The sequence below is a fragment of the Euleptes europaea genome, chromosome 1, assembly GCF_029931775.1.
Source record: "Euleptes europaea isolate rEulEur1 chromosome 1, rEulEur1.hap1, whole genome shotgun sequence".
In the NCBI taxonomy this organism is placed as follows: Eukaryota; Metazoa; Chordata; class Lepidosauria; order Squamata; family Sphaerodactylidae; genus Euleptes; species Euleptes europaea.
This window is the reverse complement of record NC_079312.1, coordinates 99845919-99865478: the sequence shown is the minus strand read 5'-3', so window position 1 is coordinate 99865478 and position 19560 is coordinate 99845919. Positions and strand designations below refer to the sequence as shown.

The 19560-nt window shown below is 44.0% G+C and overlaps 1 protein-coding gene across 3 annotated transcripts in view; it reads left to right on the top strand.

The window, feature by feature from the left end:
* PPP2R2B (protein phosphatase 2 regulatory subunit Bbeta) overlaps window positions 1–18507 on the top strand; it is a 289890-nt gene extending 271383 nt beyond the window's left edge. For all 3 annotated transcript variants that reach the window (XM_056858192.1, XM_056858199.1, XM_056858206.1), the window contains exons 7-9: window positions 14811–14980; window positions 16231–16322; window positions 17932–18507. In XM_056858192.1, the coding sequence (XP_056714170.1) occupies window positions 14811–14980; window positions 16231–16322; window positions 17932–18211 (542 nt within the window). In that variant the 3' untranslated portion in view covers window positions 18212–18507. The remainder of the gene's footprint in view (window positions 1–14810; window positions 14981–16230; window positions 16323–17931) is intronic.
* The last annotated feature ends 1053 nt before the right edge of the window (window positions 18508–19560 follow it).

Here is a 19560-nt window from a genome sequence, read left to right as displayed (position 1 = left end):
AGGCTGAAAGTTCAAAGTAAATAGGAAATCCCTGCATTGTGGAAGGGGTGGGGGAGAGGGGGAATGGCAGAAAGCACTTGATGGACATCTACTGCAATGTATAGGAAATGTGACTACACCATTGCTTTTTGCAGAGACCTGTGCAATGGCTATATGCAATCTGCTCATTGTCCATTTCCTTCCATCAAGAGCTGGATAAAATTGTGTACAAAAATATCAACAGATTATAAAAGGAATGGTTTTGGTAAGAACTAGTTTTTCATTTGAAAAAGTCAAATCTAAATGTAATTTTCACTTTTCTCCAATTTTATTGTTTCTAGATTCCCTCCTTCCTCCCTTGGATGTAATAGCAACCTGGAGTTTGACTGAAGGCTTCCAAAACCAGGAAGCCTCTAATCAAACTCCACTTTGCTATTACATCCAAATGGAGATTCTTGAACAAACTGGATTTTTCCCCCCTCCAAAACAAGGGGCACTTTCACACGTGCCAAATAATGCACTTTCAATCCACTTTCAGTACACCATCATTTGCAAGTGGATTTTGCCAGTTCACACAGTAAAATCCAGCTTCAAAGTGGATTGAAAGTGCATTATTCGGCATGTGTGAAAGTGCCCAATGAGACTAAACCACAGTTTAATGCGGGTTTTAGAATCCCACTGTGGGGTGAGGGATCTCTAGTTTTCTCTGAGGCATTTGGATGTCATAGCAAACTGGAGTTTAATTGAAGGTTTGGAAAATCAGGAATACTTCAGTTGTGCTCTGTGCATAAGAAGGAAAGATATTTGGGAGGAAAGAAGGAGCTCATGAACATGGCAACAAGCCAAGTTTGTGCCCGTCTTGAACAAATTCCTGTTTTCCCTGAGGTCTGAACTGAATGCTTTAGATATTAAATTGCTGGTCATATGGTGCTTTCCAAATAGGAGTGATTATAGCTATCTATAAGCTTGTTCACATATGCCAGCTGGTGTGCTGAAAAGTGCCCCTTCTCAGCGGAGGCCCATTTTGCGGGCATGCGCAGGGGGGGCAAAAGCCTACCTCGGGGGGCGAGAGGGCAGCCGGCAGCTCTCCAAGACACCGGAGGGTAGCGGAGGGGCTCCCGGGCTGGCTTTCAGCAGCTCTGCGGCTCCACATAACTGGAGCCCAAATCCAGTTTGGAGGGGAAGGAACTGGCCTGCGTGTCCCCCCTCCCCTGCTCTGGGGACCCCAATAAAGGGATTGGGAAGAGGCCTGGTTGGTACATGCCCAGCTCAGGGGCAGCTGTGAGGATGGCCTCCGTCCAAGTGGCAGGGGACCACACAGCTGGCTTCTGTCCATGTGGGTCCCACATACTGCCATCTCAAGCTGCACCCAGCATGCAGGCTGGGTGCAGGAGGACTTCAGTTTCTGACAGCTGGGTCAGCTGAAGCCTGGATCCTGCCCCTATGCTATGCCGATGCCTAGAGCTGTAACCAATAAAGTTGTGGCCAGTTTTCACCCAACAAAAGACTGTGTACATCATTTGAACTTGGGGATCTGGGGGGGGGGGTCTACGGGTGTTGGGCAGGGGCGGTTTTCCACCTTGGTGGGTGATTAATACCCAGGCAAAAGGACCCCACAGCTCAGCCCTATGTCCGCAATGTATTCTCTGTAATAAATATTAATTTGTGGGTCAATGCTTGTGTAGTTTTCTGTTTGGTATCTGAGTTGGCCATACCCAAGCTGAGTTTGGCATATGATGATACAATTTTGTGATTTCTTCACAACTTAACTAGTTTGCAACCTGCCATTCATTCATCCATCCCACATTTTCAGCATACCAGTTTCATTGTGTGAATTGCTGTAAGATTAAGGGGAAAAAATGATATAGCAGTTAAAACTGAATGTTGATGGAGTTCACTGAGTTTTGACCATATCATGATACCTCAGAATTTTTTTTAAATGGAACTTGCCTTTATTTCCAGTAGTTAAAAATGAATACTGAGCAATTCTAGTGTACAGTTTAGTTCATCCACTTTCTTTTATCTAGAATAAATGAAATTGATGTTTTAATCCAGATTAAATTCTTATGCAAAATAATTACTTCAGAAGTGGAGTAATGCAGTCTAGTTTAATTTGACTCTGGATTAATAAACCAGAATAAATCTTTCTTAAATTTGAATGAAGAATACAGGAAGGATTTAATCTGAGTGAATCAACCCAGTCCACTTTAATCAAAACAGTTGCTTCCTGTAAACAAGCCATATGTTTCAGAGGGATGGCTTCACTATGGTTTACAATGAGGGAATTATTTATTGAAAGAATGTAGACAACTAGCTCCTTCCCCATCTCTTTGTGTGTGTGTGTGGTGTATGAGCAGAGACAAATCTGGGGATATCAACAATTTACATGCTGAAACCATGATGGAGAGCAGTATGTTTTTGACAAGTGTTTCTGTGGATATTTTCTTCTCTTTTTATGTGACCGGTCCCCATTATTTTATTTCCATGTCCTAATTTGGGAGTACAACATTATTTGCCGATGGACAGTCCCTCTCTCTGGCCACTTTCAGATTATCATTCTGAATTGGATGTTATCCTTTGTTGGCCCAATTCTGAGTAAAGCGATAGAGATACAGGCTTTTCATCCAGCTCATTTCAGTCAGTCTACGAGATGTCTCTAAAGCGCTTCGAAGCACTCTAGCCATTTCAAACAATGCTGCGCTCCCCCCAATGAAAACAGCCAATGAAGTCCCCCATAGGGAATCATGGACCCCCCAGAATTTCAGAACCCATTTAAAAAATAAATCAGAATCCCAAAATGGTACTGGGAGACCTGAATATTCTGGAATATCAATCTAGAACCTGTTTCCAAAATCCAAAGCCAAATCATACCAATTTTTTTTTCCAAGTGCACATCCCTTGACGATGCCCTCGGTTTAAAAAAAAAAGCCTGTTTCTCCTGTGAGTCCAGGAGAGTTCAACTCAGATTCATAATCTAAGCATTTAGTTGGCAGCCAGATTCATTTGCTTCACTTTTCAGCACCAGAGATCTTGGCTTGACTTGTTCCTTTGTTCTGCTGCTGCAGTGACCTTCAGTGCGCACACAAGCTAACTGTGAAAACAAGTTCAATTTGACCCTCCCTTGACGGCTAATATTGATTTTTCCTCTGTCCTTCTGAAGCATTGGTTTTCAGTCGATTGCGGTTCAGCAGACATGAAAGTTGGAATTGAGGCAGTTCATCAGGGTGCAAAATGAAAAGCAGTTCCTACCTGTTAGAGAGGAAGTCCACAAAAGAAATGTTTAATAACCGTTAGCGCTTAATCAAAATGCAGATCAGTTCTTCCCAATCATGCTTTCTTGATGGTCAAGTGGATATGGTTGTAATATCCTGCTCTGTGTTGGCTCTGGAATATATATCCTTAGATTGGAAATAGAGTATTTTTGTGCATCCATTTCATATGCACTAATGCAAGTTAGAGCTGCACTTTGGTGTCAAAGAAAGAGGGCTGTTTACCTTATTCACAGTGGAAACCTAACAGCACTTTTCGGGAGTAAGCTCTATTGAATAGAACTGAATAGGATTCTGAGTAAACCTGCTAAGATGGCTCTGTCAGCCATCCAGATGGTCTAAACGAGAGGTGTTGAACTCTATTGTTATGAGGGCTGGATATGACATAAATATCACTTGGTCGGGCCAGGCTAAGCCTCACCAACCCAGATCGAGAGTGCAGGGGTGGGTGGGTGACTGGCTTGCGAGCTTGATAAGACCTCTCAAGGGGCCAGATCCAGACCGCGGGTCTTACGTTTGACACCTCTGCTCTGAACTTTAGAATCTAAAGGGCATGACACTATAGCCTCCCAATATCACAGTGGAGTGGAGGTAGGCACCTTGATAGTATAAAAGAGCTAGCAAAATAAATGCCCATGGAGTTGAACTCCATTGCTCAGCCTTCCTTGTAGCATGCTGTTCTAATGGTACCCCCTAGAGAGAAGTCACTTTTTGCAGAACGAGTTCATTCTTGGCAGGTGGCCATTGTAGAGAGAGTGATGACATACAGAGTATAGCCAGGTTTCCTTCACTGTGCAATTCCAGCAGTATCAAGGTCACATCTCTGGTTAGGCATATAAGAGGAATGAGATTCCTGGAAAGGTTCCAACTTTTTAAAAAATGGGATTTATAGTCCTCGTGCTATCTTGAGCTCTTTTGCTAGTGCCTTGGACAGCCAGAATTCCTCTGCCTGCCAAACATATATTCACAACAGCTGCAAAGTTGCATTTTTGCTGTCGCACATCATTACCATTGAACTATAAATGGGTTCCAATGTTCACCTCATTTTTGTTACCTGCAAAATGTGAGCAATTGGGCAGATGATATTCCAGGATGAGTTGCAGGGGTCTCAGCTGGCCTTTTTTGGGCTGTGGTTATCATGCAAATGTCAATGGCTATGTATATAGCTCCCACCTGAAGGCTATGGTCCTCACAGAACACCCGCTCTTTTTGAGCACTGCTTGGTTGTGCCTCTAGAAGCAGCCTTCAGTACTCCCAAAAGAACTACTGCGAGCGTAAACTAACCCTAAGAAGGTACAGAGAGTGCCTTTGTTTCTGGAATGATACAAGAGGCTTGCTTATTTGTTTATTTGCTGCTTTTCTTCTGAAGCCCTCATGTGAGATGTTTTTCCATACGCACAACCACCAGGAACCAGTACAATAGTCTCTTCATTTTATCCCTTCTTGGTCTGTTATTAACAAAAAATACTAACACTAGTTCCTCAGTTTCAGCATAGAAGATGCCAGGCAGTTGCTGGTAGGTTTGGGTTCCACTGAAGACTTGGTTCGTTGTAGATCAGCTGGCGGCATACAGCTAATGTAGGTTCTGTCTGCATTGGACATCACAGAATTAGTCTTGCCAGCAAGAAGCTTTTTTTTAGAAAGGAAAACTTGTGAATTTCCATGTACTGGTCTTGTCTTCTGGGACCTTGGGTCTGAAGCCCACTGAGTGCCCAAGCTTTCTCTAATGTTTACCTCATCACAGGCCTTACTGTTAAGGATATGTATTTCAGTTCTGCTGGACACACCTCTCTCTTTATGGAGGATCTGATTCCTTCCTCCTCTCCAGAGAGGTGGGTTTTTCTGCTCTGCTCAGTTACTGGTTGTCTCTGAAGCAGTCGGGTGAGGCCATTGCGCAACCTTCTTGCCCGGGTGGGCTGATGTCCGCCTCCAAAATACCGTTTGAAGTCACTTCTGATCTGCACTGATCCACTTCTGGTTGGATGGGCAAGTCTTCCACAGCTACTGACCCATCTCCTCCTCCCTTGGAAAGGATTGAGGGTGTTCTCCCTACAGCAGACTGTGGTACCTATCTCTTTGTATTAGGAACATAGCCTAACACTTTTAAAAAATTGCTGCCTTTTAAAGAGTTGTTCAGTCTTTTGCAATTCAGGAAGATTGCAAACTTTGTCCCATTTTGAGGGAACTGACAGCCAGGCCTCCATATGGGGAGTGAGGGTCTTTCTACAGATGAAATGTCATCCTAGGCAAGATATTAATTATGCTTCTTGTGAGTCCGGAGCCGACACTGAGCCTCCATACCACAGGCCCAACCATGCTGGGCTCAGACCGCGGAATTATGCAGCAGGTTCTGCCCCCCCACCCCCCCAAGCAGCACGAACGCTGGCCCCATTGAGAACGATGGCAACTACCCGTGGAGCAGCTGGGAAATGGCTGTCACCACCCCATCTTGCTTGGAAGCAGCTGACATTATCAGTCATCACTAAAGCAGCACTGACCAGGCAGAAGCCCTGGGAGGCCAGGGTGGCTTGCGCAGTGCCTGAGACAGGGCTCTCAACAAACCCAACCCAGCCTCAAGTCAGCCAGGAGCTCCAGGGAGCAGAGGCAGGGCAAGGGAGCAGGGCAGAACAATGGGAAGGCTTTTGAAACCCCAGCACCGAAGATGGCACAATGCGTGTGAGTGGCAGCCCACAGGGGGCAGGGGAAAGGCCAAGGGTAGGTGGGAGGGTGGATGGGTGGAGTGAAGGAAAGTATAAAAGGAGATCTCCCAGAGAAGGCCGAGGAGGAAATAGTAGCTGGCAGGCCTAAGTTGCAGAGGGCCTCTGTTCCGCCGAGAGGAGGAGGAACCAGGTGATGCAACACCTCCCCTCTCATTCTGAGGCCTGAGGGAGGCTCCTCAATAGGGTGGCACAACGACAGATTGCAGAAAATGCAGGTAGGTCAGCCTGAGTGTGACATGAGAATCCCAGTCTCTTCATATACCGCATAAGAAAAGACAATGTGCCTTTATCATGAGGCCCCCAGTCAACAGGGAGGGTGGGGCACATAACTGCAGGTGTTTGTCTCAAAGGAAGAAGGTTTCTTTGTGACAGGAGAGCATCATAGAGTTCCTGGACTGCAAAGAATCTGCTGAGTCTAAACTGGTTAATCGCATAGCAGAGTTGCAAGGACAGCATGGGTAAGAAAAAACATGGCTAAAGCATATCTAACTATCTAGGGAAGGCCAAGATCCCAGATACTTCACACAGAAATTATGCTTTTACTTCATGGGCATTTGAGCTTGCAAAACAACCCTAATGAGTATGATAACTTTACAGAAATGTGGAGTGATTATCCATATTCATCCATTACCACTCAATTGGTATTTTTAATTGGAACCAATCCCTTGTTGACTCAGCTAGGAATTGATATCTGCATAGAATAGCAATCTCTTGTGCCTATCCATCTCATTTGGAACAGGTCCAATACTTGGCCATTAGGTGACGATAGAACTGCAAATGAAGCACCAGTTGCCATGGTACCATTAAGACACTGATTGTAAGCGTTTATTGAGTGAAGAAGCACATATGGTCTTTGATAACCAGATAGTTCACAGATTTCTGTACTTCCAATTTTCACTTTGCATTTGGTAGTAATTGCGAATAATGAAGATGGGAAATGTGGGAAGCCAAAGTCGTTTATGTCTGCCTTTTGATGAATAAACCCACAAAGCAGGTATTGTTTTAAAATGGTCTTGAGGAAAAAAAATATATAGAAAAAAAGCATAAGGCAGATTTTGGGTGTAGACTTAATTCAGAGTGGATTGTTTGCTTTCTCATGAACAAAGATTCAAGAATTCGAAGTTACTGACTTCAGTAGCAGTTCTTAGTGCCGTGTTGGCGAACCTATGGCACGTGTGCCGACTCCGGCACGCATAGCCCTCTCTGCCGGCACGCGCGGCTCAGCTGAGCTGCAGCGGCAGCTCAGCTGTTTCTCGCCCCTCCCTCTCTCAGCTGAGCTGCGGCCGTGGCTCAGCTGTTCCTCCAAGCCGCTGGCCTGTTTTTGCAATGCCCCTTCGCCCGCGCCGCCTCTCCCCTCTGTCTGTGCTCCTGCTGTAGGCGGAGCCATAGACTCTGCTTGTGGGGCAGGCAGAGCCAGCAGATGCACATTGTCCCCTTTCGCCCAGCTCTGCTCTCGCCGCACCGCCCCCTCTCCTTTGTACAGCCTCCCTGTCAAACTCCCTGCTCTGGGCGGGGCTTGTGGGGCAGGCAGAGCCGGCGCCGGCTGTTTCGCGCGCTCCTGTTCCGCCCGCGCCACCCGCTCTGCTTCTCCTGCCTGCAACCACAAGCCCAAAATCACCCCCTTTTCCCTTTTTTTCCCTGTCCCTGCCGGCTCCTGCGGGACAATCACTGGGGGGAGGGGGGAGAAGACCTCCCACCCACTGCTCCTATGGGGGCCAATGCCTCTGCCTCCATCGGCACTTCTGCTCCTCCTCTGGGGGTGAATGCCCCCCTCTCTGAGACTCCAGCCGCTTCCTCCGCCATCAGCGCCACTCGCGTCGCCTCCGCCATCACTGCCGCCGCTGCCAAATCCTCCTCTGCTGCCGCCACCGCTCCGCGCACCCTGTGCGCTCCGCCTCCGTCTCTTTCCCGAGCCATTCCTACTGTGCGTCTGCTGCCTGATCGCTCCTTGAGGTCCGCACTGGTGAGGGCGGCGGGGGCAGATCCTCCGTGAACAGGTCGGCCGCTCCTCCTGCCTTCCAATGCCCCAGTTCACTGGCGCGCTGCTCCTCTCTCCATCGCCCACCTTCAGGATCGCCCCCTCTGTCTTCAACTCTACGTTCCCTTGCCTCCTGTTCCTCTTCACCCTCCCTCCTCTTCTCCTCTCCTCTGTCCTGTCAGTGCCTCCAGGCTGCGCACCCGATGCTGCAGCCCCTGCGCCGGCTGCCCGCGCTTGGCAGGGGCGGTGGGCACCTGCCCCCCTTCCTCTTCTCGGTGCCGCTCACCCAGCTCCAAAGCCGCCAAGCGCGCCTTGCTCGCCATCGGGGAGAGGCGCTGGATTCTCAATGGTACAGTCGGGGGGCGGGAGGGTCAGGGGGGCCAAGGGGACGCTTCCCCCGCCTCTCTCCTGCTGCTGCTGCTGTACAATTGCCCTAAAGAGGGGGTCTTTAAGTTGGCGCTGCAGCTGCTGAAGTCCAACTCAGATTTGTAGCCTGCTTGGATGAAATTAGGCTGTTTATGAATGAAAAAGGGCAGGAATATCCACAGCTCACTGATATGGCCTGGCTTACCAACCTCATGTTTTTTATAGATTTTACGCATCACTTCAATGTGCTGAACAAACAACTACAAGGTGTGGAGAAAACAGCAGAAAGGATGTTTTGTAATATCAAAACATTTGAGAGAAAACTGCAGGTTTTTGAAAGGGACCTTGAAAGTGGGCAGTTGAAATATTTTCCAAAACTAAAAATGCATTTAGAAAATTCTACAACATTTGCAGACAATCCTACAAGCCATCAGGAAATCTACAAGGAATTTTCTAGCATTGTAGCAGCTGCACAGGTGAATTTTAGCAACAGATTTTTACAGTTCCGTAAGATGGAGACAACCCTGTGTTTTCTTACTCCTCCAGATAAAGCCAAATTTGAAGAACTTGATCATTCCTGCCTATAGTGGTTAGATTTAGAAAATCAATAAAAAGTTGTTTGTATCATTGAAAGCTCTGTTATTGTGTTTTTCTTTTAAGGCAAAAGATGTGAATGTATGAGTTGTTTTTTCTAAACTAAAACCTCAGTATTCAGGTTAAATTGCCGCGTTGGCACTCTGCGATAAATAAGTGGGTTTTGGGTTGCAGTTTGGGCACTCGGTCTCTAAAAGGTTCGCCATCACTGTCTTAGTGTATGCCTAGCAGGTCTCAAGCAATAGGAAGTGTGGGAGAGTGCCCTGGGTGTCAGGAGAGGATGTGGGTTTTATTTGCTCCAGTACAGTTATTGCCCAAATTGAGACAGGTTGGGGGGGGGTGGCTATGTGCACCTCTCCTCTGTAGTGGCAAGATCAACAGAGTATTAGAGAGAGAGTTTCTTTACCTCTCTGGTTGACTAGTAAAATAAGAGCTGTTTCTGGCAATGGGGCTGAGAAACTGAAGCAGAAAAGTCCAAGGATTTGAAAGAGAATATGGAGGGGGAGGCTCCCCCATAGTACCTTCTACAAAGAAATTGAAATGTGGATATACCTCGGCTCACTGAAGTTTGTGGTGAGAAATAGTTGAATAAAATGGCATCTGTGTTGTCCTGTGGAAAGCTCAAGACGTTGCCGTGAGAGATGGTGGGACAAAAAAGCTGTGGGATGAAGCAAAGAGTGGTTCCCCCCACCCCATCCCCTCATGAGAGCTCCAAGCAAAACTCAGGAATTGTGAGACTCTGTCACAAGGAACTCAAATGGGCAATGTCTCCTCATTTTCCCATCACAAATGGTGGCAGTTGACTAGAACAAATGCCCTGAAGTTGGGAGATGGTACTTCTTCCTTCTACCCTAGAGACCTAACTTTACATTACTCAGGATGTTACCCTTTCCTCCCTCTGAGGGGAAGCAGGCTGAAAGCAATGCCAATGAATGAGAATAGAGAGGCATTCCTTCTTTTCACCCCTTCCCTGCACGGCAGCTAGGTTACCAGCTTCAAGGTAGGGCCTGGAGTTCTCACAGAATTACAACTGATTTCCAGAATACAGAGATCCCTCCCCCTGAAGGGCAGAGTGTATGCCATCACATCCCCTCTGAGCTGCCTTCCCAAACTCCATCCTCCTCAGGCACCACCTCCAAATCTGTTGGAATTTCCCCAGTTGAGCTTAGCAACCCGAATGGTGACAATGTTAGCAGATCTCCTAAACAAAGCATTGTGAAGTTAGGGGAGACGGGCAAAGCCATCACATCTCTGATGTAATGTCAGCTTCTGTAATCAGAGCATTTGGGCAAATGGAGCTGGGATTAAAGTTTCTGCTGAATATTCAGAATCTGTTTTTGCTTTGCTTGGATTTAGGCATCTTTAGGGACAAGACTTCTGCCTTCCCCTGTACTCTGCTGCATCTGCTCTACCTATTTTTGGAATCCCACCATGTCCTTGTTGATTTGGCAGTATTGCATCTGTTGTAAGCTTTTCACTTGCTCTGGGTTTTGATATTTTGGTGATAGTTGCAATTTTTCTCTTTCGACGCCATCAGCAATGGCCTACCTTGTGCTTCTGCTGTCGCTTCAGATAGCACTGCCGAACTCGACTCAAGCATACATATAACAGAACGAGTAGAAACGATGCAGCTATTAAAAATTCCTCCCAAATCCTGCCCCCTGGTGTGCCTGAGCCCATAATTATTATAGCAGCGACAAGCCCTCATGGTATTGAGATGCTCCGCACAAACCAGTCAAATCTTGATTTTTCTATTGTTGATGTTTTTGCTTTATTTTTGAAAAACGGCATGTCATCAGATTTCCTGCTGGCAGCTAATGGACCTCAAGCTGGAGGCTGCTGTGAGCAATGCCATTTCAGATTTGTAGAGAGATCATTTATCCTGGAACTTGGGATTCTCCCCCCCCCCCCACATACACACAGACTATCACCACCACGCTCACCAGATTCCAAAATCCAGAAATTCACAGCTCAGCATTGAATTAGAGGGTAAATAAAACTGAACAAATGTTTGTGCTGAGCGGGGAAGTTCCGCTTCGTAATCTCTTTCCCATTTCACCATACTTGGTTTAAACTGTTCCTGTTCAGTGTTGTATTTAAGCAACATCTTATATATCTTGCCCAGAAGATGATCTTTGTTTTTCATAATTAGACTTTCAAATCCTGTCATTTCTCTCATTTTGCCTCTAGATAAACAGTCTTTTCTTAATCTTGAAACAATTTGACAGTATGTAAACCGTTTTAAATTTGTGTTTTCTTCTTTCATTGTCTGCCAAGTTTTAATTTCACCCTGTGTATTAATCATATCCTGGTATATTATATAATCATTAAATTTCCTCTCTGCACTGTTGTAGTATGCTTCAGTTGGGAACATTAAAGGTGACGGTGTTGGGCTAATCCTCATTTTATTTTTATTTTTATCCACGTAATCAATAAGCTGCCTTCAATAACGTGCTGAGCAGCTTGCCTTGTTACAACTTTGGAATCTTTTTTGGCCCAAAAGAAAAAAACTTCTTGAATTACCTTCACACATAAATGTATGCTATCAATGAACTTCTTTGGTGTTCTAACAGGCATGCTGTTTATTTTATAAAAATGGACCTACCCCACTTCATTCATGAATGCTTGAGAAATACACATGGTTGCCCTCATATCCAGTGTAGCCAGGGCCGGGATCAGTCATTTTTTCACCCTAGGCAAGGCTAACATCTTGTGCCCCCCACCCATTGCAAACCAATTTTCAAAAACAGATGTCTTGTAGAAAAATAAAAGCACAAAACTTTTTATAAGACATTATAATTAACTATATTCCATAGCACTGTTGTGGTACTTATCTTAAAATAAAAAATATAATTTGTCAGTTGCATTTTTTTCCAAGAAACTAATCTGTTGAAAACTGTGCCACTCGGGCCAGTTCTGTGCCCCTCTGAGGTCTGCGCCCTAGGCAACCACCTAGTTCGCCTAATGGTAGCACCGGCCCTGAGTGTAGCCTTCGCAGTTTCCTGGAACTTGATGCTGCCCTGATGGCTGTGATCCTCCACAGAGACCAGTGCCTTATAAACCTGGAAGTGCTGCAAGGGGGTATTGTTCCCGTTTACTTTCCGTAAACTGTGCTTATGCTACACCCTGGTGGAATTGCTTAATCCCAGCCACGCCATCAGAGCCTGTTCTGTTTTAATTTAGGAAATTAATATTTTATGATCCACGTTTTTTTTAATGATACTGAAGAGCACTATGAAGTGCCTTACTCGGAAATATTGAAATGCAAATCACTATTGAAACTGCAAATGAACTGAAAGGTAGACAAGGCACATGCCATCTCTTTGGATGTTATATTTTAGGACTAGACTGTTTTCTGTTGCCCCAGAAGGTCGGACCAGAACCAATGGGTTAAAATTAAATCAGAAGAGTTCCCATCTAGACATTAGGAATAATTTTCTAACAGAGCGGTTCCTCAGTGGAACAGGCTTCCTTGGGAGGTGGTAAGCTCTCCTTCCCTGGAGGTTTTTAAGCAGAGGCTAGATAGCCATCGCCTGACCTGAATGGCCCAGGCTAGCCTGATCTCATCAGATCTCAGAAGCTAAGCAGGGTCAGCCCTGGTTAGTATTTGGATGGGAGACCACCAAGGAAGTCCAGGGTTGCTGGCATCCACCTCCGTTAGTCTCTTGCCATGAAAACCCAATAAGGGGTCGCCATAAGTCGGGTGTGACTTGACAGCACTTTACACACACACACAGATGGCCATCTGTCAGCAATGCTGATTTTGTGACCTTAGGCAGATCGTGAGAGGGAGGGCACCTTGGCCATTTTCTGGGCATGGAGTAGGGGGTCACTGGGGTTGTGTGGGGGAGGTAGTTGTGAATTTCCTGCATTGTGCAGGGGGTTGGACTAGATGACCCTGGTGGTCCCTTCCAACTCTATGATTCTGTGGCTTCAGATACATCACTGGGTTTTGTTCCCCTTGTCATTATGCAGGAGGGAGAATCTGCAAAAGCAGCAACAGTCTGGCTGACTATTGAGGACCCATGAATAGGCACTGATTCTCAGACTTGTCCATTTTTGCCCTACATTTAGCCCTTCTTTTAGGATAACTTGCAGAATGTTACACAGTTCTTGTTAAAAGATTCTCCTGAGGCCCTGAAAATGGGCACTTCCAGAGATTGCACATGGATTGAAGTTTTAAAGGAGGTTTTTTTTTATCTTTTCCTCTCCCCGAGGTGATGACCATAGGATTCATTTTCTGATAAGGACTAAGGTATCTTTTCCGCTTCTTCCCATGTCAACCAATGATAGGGGTGTCCTGGATTTAAATTGTCACTTTTTTGTATTTTACTCCATAAAGACCAGTCAAAACAATGGCAGCAGTGTTTGTGCTAAAATGGGGGTTGGGGGGGTTGGATGGAGATTCTCATACTCTGTGATCATTAGAAGGGCTGATGTCTCATTACAAAAGTGAGAGGTACTTTGTGAGAGAGATATCGTAGAACTTTGAAGCAGCTCTGGTTTAGTTTTTATTTACTAGCAAGATAAATGTAATGTTTAGATTATCTGAGATACCTCCGTCTGACCTAAAGATTTCACAATTACTATATTTAAATGGGCTTATGTCAGTGACTATTGTGGATGAGGGGCAGATGGGCAAGATATGCTGTGACAGTTATGGTGATGGAAGTGTACATTGGCTTCCCAGAGGTGGCCAAAGTATGGGAAATATGCACTTCCCTAGATAGAGTGGGTGGTTTACAGGCTAAAGGGATAACATGCTAGCTCTTTGATATGTTAACACCTCTTGATGGAGGGTCCATGTTCTGGCTGGCCTGAGCCCCAGGACCTGATACCCAGATTAGCTAAAATGCTAGGAGTGCCTGTGGAAAGGAGTCAGAAAAGGAGAGCTGTTCTCAATTGTTCTTTGAAGTGGGGCCCACTTCTAAACTTACACTACTGTTGGGGACCCACTTGTGAATTAATAACACACAACTTTCTGCTTCCACAATATACATCATAGAAATCTTTCATCACTTAACACTGACCAAGGATATATTGTATTATCCTTGTTTAGTATTTATACATATATAGAATTACTGAGCAACCAGCTGTATTTCATTACCATTTTGCTCATTACATTTGCCTTGGGATTTTCCAGAACCTCCTGTTGCAACTCACCCTATGCTTCCTCCTCCCTCCTGGCCTTGTAAACCCACAGTTTAAGATCCACTGCGCTATAGTATTCTGGAGGGGCATTCCCAGTATGTATGTGTGTGTGTGTCTGTGTAATACAGGTTGAGTATCCCGTATCCAAAATGTTCCAAAATCCAAAACTTCTGGTGAGATAGTGACACCTTTGCTTTCTGATAGTTTAATGCGCACAAACTTTGTTTCATGCACAAACTTATTTAAAATATTGTATAAGATATTGTATAAAATTACCTTCAGGCTATATGTATAAAGTGTATATGAAACATAAATGAATTTTTTGTTTAGACTTGGTCCCATCCCCATCTCATTATGTATATACAAATATTTCAAAATCCAAAATAATTCAAAATAATCCGAAATACAAAACACTTCTGGTCCCAAGCATTTCGGATAAGGGATATTCAGCCTTTATAATAATACAATAATATACCTTAGTGCAATAATATACCATAGTACTCCCAATGGTTTATTCCCTGACAGGCCCCTACATTGTCTCAGTCAATACCCAAAAGGTAGCATGCAGAAAAATTAACCCATGACTGCTGTAGTAGATACCATGTGTTCCCATTAAAACATCAACAGTTTGCCATTAGATGTGTCCACACTACAGGGATGATAGAAATAGGAATAATTTAGTATTTTTCATGTTGACCCAAGCCTTACTGACTTCTTTAACCATATTTTATGCTGTTTTTTTCCCCTGTACAGTTTTTGAAGAGCCGGAAGACCCAAGTAACAGGTCATTTTTTTCTGAGATCATCTCTTCAATTTCTGATGTTAAGTTCAGCCACAGTGGGAGGTACATCATGACCAGGGACTATCTTACCGTCAAGGTGTGGGACCTGAACATGGAGAACAGGCCTATTGAGACATACCAGGTATTTCTCTCTCAGTGTTATTGGGATTCTCTGAATTAATAGGATGGGGGGCTAACAAGATAAGGTATAAACTGCTTTGTACTGCACTAGGTATACGATTACTATAGTTTATTAGATATTTTGAAGTTGCTTGGTAAGAATCCTTCTTTCCAGTTGGAATCAAGTGAACATTTTACCCTAAATTTACAAAATGACTGAAAATGCATAGGGATCTGAACACTATTTTGAAGACTTTCTGCCCCTCCCTTCAGTTGATAAGAAAGGATGAGATAGAGATGTTATCCAGCTAATGGTGTTCTTTGGCATTTGAGGTTAGCATTCTTTGGGAAAGCAAATGGCTCACTCACAGGGGCACGACTAAAGGTCAAATCAAATACTTAATCTATTAGTCCACCTAGCCCAGTGCTAGATGACACCAGCTTCAGCAGAGAAGGGTCTCTCCCAGTACCTGCGATCTGGAATCCTTGCGCTGGAGATGCCAGGGATTGAACCTGGGATCTTCTGTGTGCAATGCATTCACTTTATCACTGAACTATAGCTTTACCCAAATGGCTTTCACCGATGGCACGGTCATTTGTTGTAACCTGTGGGATTCAAAGAAAGTGATGATGTAACATTCCGTACCTAGTAGAGAGTCTGTGTTAGGCTTTGTGGGAAGGAGAGGTGTGTCTTTCAACAGCCACATGGATAATTTACTGGATAATGATACCCCATTAATCTCCAGCTGCTTGGTACTGATGATGGAAACTTGTAGGGTGGTGTGAGAATTAATTTTTCAACAGTGTCTCCCAGTGAGTACTTTTTATCTATAGATTACCTTTGAGTTATTTTTCTTTCCTATCATCTATTGCGTTATAATGTGATCCTAAAGTGGTCTGCTCAGAATACTGCTGAAGTCTACTCAATGGGGCTTACTCCCAGGAAAAGGGTTTTAGGATTGCATTGTTAGTGATATGTTTTTTTTGAAGTTGCCCTTTCCTGCCCCTTTTCTGCACTTACCTGAATGGCAGTTCCCACTCCCAGTGCTGCTCTTGTCTTCCCAGGTAGCGGCAGCATTTATGTCCCAGGCTGGGCTCTCCCACGAATAATATTTCAGAGAGAATAATAAATGAATGTGCCTGCGATAAAACAAGCGCCTCAATTTGTAAGAATTGCGGAGAACTGTATTTGAAAATCAAGCTTTAGTATATAATTCCAGCAAAATGTTATTTTTTTGTTTTCCTTCTTTGTTTCTGTGTGTCTGTCATTAGGTTCATGATTACCTCCGCAGCAAACTGTGTTCCCTCTACGAGAATGATTGCATTTTTGATAAATTTGAATGTGTGTGGAACGGGTCTGACAGGTGAGGATCGTCATCATTGGTTATGCGAAAGGTTTTGTTTTCCTCTTTTAATTCCCCCAAATGTCTCCCTTTTCTCTCTGTCTTTTTTATTTCTCTTGCTTCATTGTGTGGGGTTTGTCACTGAGCCATAAACATAATGTCAGGTCATTTAGAATTCTATATCAGAAAAATACCAGTTATAAATCTTAGTGCTTTTCAAGATGTCAGCAACTATATGAAGTGCAACAGGAGGTACCTGAAAAAGAATATACTTCCTATTGCAAGGAATGGGCTATGGAGATTGGTTAGGCACTACTGTTTCTAGAAGAAGAAGAAGAGTTGCTTTTTATACTCCGCTTTTCTCTACCTTTAAGGAGTATAAAAGCAGCTTACAGTCCCCTTCCCCTCCCCTACCTTGTGAGGTAGGTGGGGCTGAGAGAGTTCGGAGAGAACTGTGACTAGCCCAAGGTCACCCAGCAGGCTTCATGTGGAGGAGTGGGGAATCAAACCCAGTTATCCAGTCCGCCACTCTTAATCACTTCACCATTCTGGCTCTCAGCAGTGCAGTCCAAAGAAGAGTGACACCCTTCCAAACCCATTGACTTCGAAGCATGTCACTCTGTTTAAGATTGCACTGTAAGCCACTTATATCGATGCTCCTAGTCTATTCAGAATAGTAGCAATTGGTCTGCAGGTTGTTCCCTGAAGTGATTTTAAAAGAATGGAAAGCCAGTGTGTATTTAGCCACACTGAGATATCTGTGATTGGGAAACTGTGCTAGATTACTCGCATGATGTATTTCTAGTTTCTACTCTGACAAGTTCATGGATACCTTTTTGTGAATACCAAACTCACATTGTTTAAAACATGATGAATTTGAAAATTAGAATTTGAAATTTCTGACTTAGTAATTTAGATGACCTTCAACTCTGTCTCGTTATCTATAATGTACAGTTTAGAAGTAAAGTGTTTATCGATTTCAATGAATATCTTCATTTGAGCCAATCACAATTTATGTAGGCAAAAGATTTATCTGCCCCCTCAGCCAAAAGGTTTCCAAGATAACAAAGATAACTTAAATTAAAACTCATGATAGCTAAAGTTAAAAACATCAGAATTAAAGTTAACCATGAAATAAATTAACCTACAGGGTAAAATGCAAATAAACCAAAAGCCTGGGAGAGCAGGAATGTTTTTATTTAGCACCAGACAAATGAACGTGGGAAGAAACTACCAAGAAGACAGTGTCTCTCGCATGTCTTGTACCTTTTACTGAGGCGGGGAAGCATTGTGCAGGATCCTCCAGTCATGAAGAGATGCCCTAATCAACTCTATGGCATTGAAGTCCCTCCAGCCCCAAACCCCACCCTCCTCAGGCTCCACCCCCAAAATCTCCTAGTATTTCCCAACCTGGAGCTGGCAACCCTACTGGTGGGGTCTCTAGAGAATGATATAATGTTGCAAAAAGTTGTGGCAGCAGATAATTGGGAGGGCAGTATAGGAAGAGGGTGGCTGAACAAATGCTGGGGAAGAAAGAGTAAGATGGCGGGGGGAACCTAGAAAAGCCGTTAATTTCTTCTGACATGCCGTATGGGTCGGTTCTCTTCCATTCTCTTTGCTTGCTTCTCAGCGTCATCATGACTGGCTCCTACAACAATTTCTTTAGAATGTTTGACCGCAACACCAAGCGTGATGTGACCCTGGAGGCCTCAAGGGAAAACAGCAAACCCCGCGCCATCCTGAAGCCCCGCAAAGTCTGTGTCGGGGGCAAAAGGAGGAAAGACGAAATTAGCGTGGACAGTCTGGACTTTAGCAAAAAGATCCTGCATACAGCTTGGCATCCTTCAGAAAATATCATAGCAGTGGCAGCGACAAATAACCTGTATATATTTCAGGACAAGGTTAACTAGGAGGGGGAAAAAAGATAATTCTTTAGGAATCTTATGTATTGAATACTAGCAAACATAAGGTTTTAAATGTTTCTTCTGTTTTCTTCTTCTCCTCCTTGTTTCTTTCATTATCCCTCTGCAGATGTTAATTATGTAGAGGCAAGCACTCAGATTCCAGACTCATTGCTTTCCTCCAAACATTAAGAAATTAGGTTGACAAAACCTGTTAGGAACGTTTTACTTATAATTATTAAGAGTCACCAAGTTACACTATTAATTCAATAGCAAGCTTTAATTAACTTGTACTTTTTTTTCTTTGTCCCAGACCTCACTTGGGGTTTTAGTTTCTTTTTGAAATGATGTTCTAGACATCTGCCAATTAAAATTAAGATCCCGTAAATATATTTACAAAAAACAAGTCAAGCAAGGCCATAAAACAAGTATTTAATATGTTAAGGTTAAGCTATCCTATTATGATTTTGGAGATACTCATTTCATTTTATATGCTCCTTTACTGAACAGGAATTCAGGTTCCGTTGCCAGTTCATTCCTTGTAATTGTCTGTTTTCCCATTTCAGCTGGCATATTCCTTTTATCAACTCAGGGCCTTTCCAGCTTAACATTTGTTGTGCATGTTAATGGCACAACAAATGTGTTGATGTAACTCAGTTGTTGAGAGAAATGCAAATAGTTTTTTTTGTCCTAGCTAGTTTTGCAAAGACACAGTATTTTGTTCTGGAAAAATGGTATTCTCCCCTCACCCTTCCTCAGCTAGAGGATCCATTGCATTTTGAAGTGCCATATTATATTATCAGTAGAAAAGAGCAAGAGCCCAGTAGCACCTTAAAGACTAACACAATTTCTGGCAGGGTATGACCTTTCGTGAGCCAGAGCTCACTTCTTCTGAACTTCAGAGCTGTGGCTCACGAAAGGTCATACCCTGCCAGAAATTTTGTTAGTCTTTGAGGTGCTACTGGACTCTTGCTCTTTTCTACTGCTAGTGACAGACTAACATGGCGGCCCATCGTGATCTATATTATATTATGATTATGGCTAGTATCTATTGGCTAGTATCCCTGACATCACTGGTGGGCAGACACACTATTCCACCATGGCGCCATTGTCAACTTACTTTTGAGAGGGCTGCACACCACTGATTCCAATGGGAAAGATTTACGTACTTTGTTTAACTTTCATTGAAATAAAATATAGAATATATTTGGCTGTATCATACTCAGAATCTCCTCTTCTGTGCTACTCTAGCCAATGTACCTGTGTAGCCTTTTAAAAGCCCTACCAAACATCAAGAGGCCAAGCTATTTCTTGCCCCCTCTCCTCCTACCCAACAATGTCACGAATTAAACTGATTC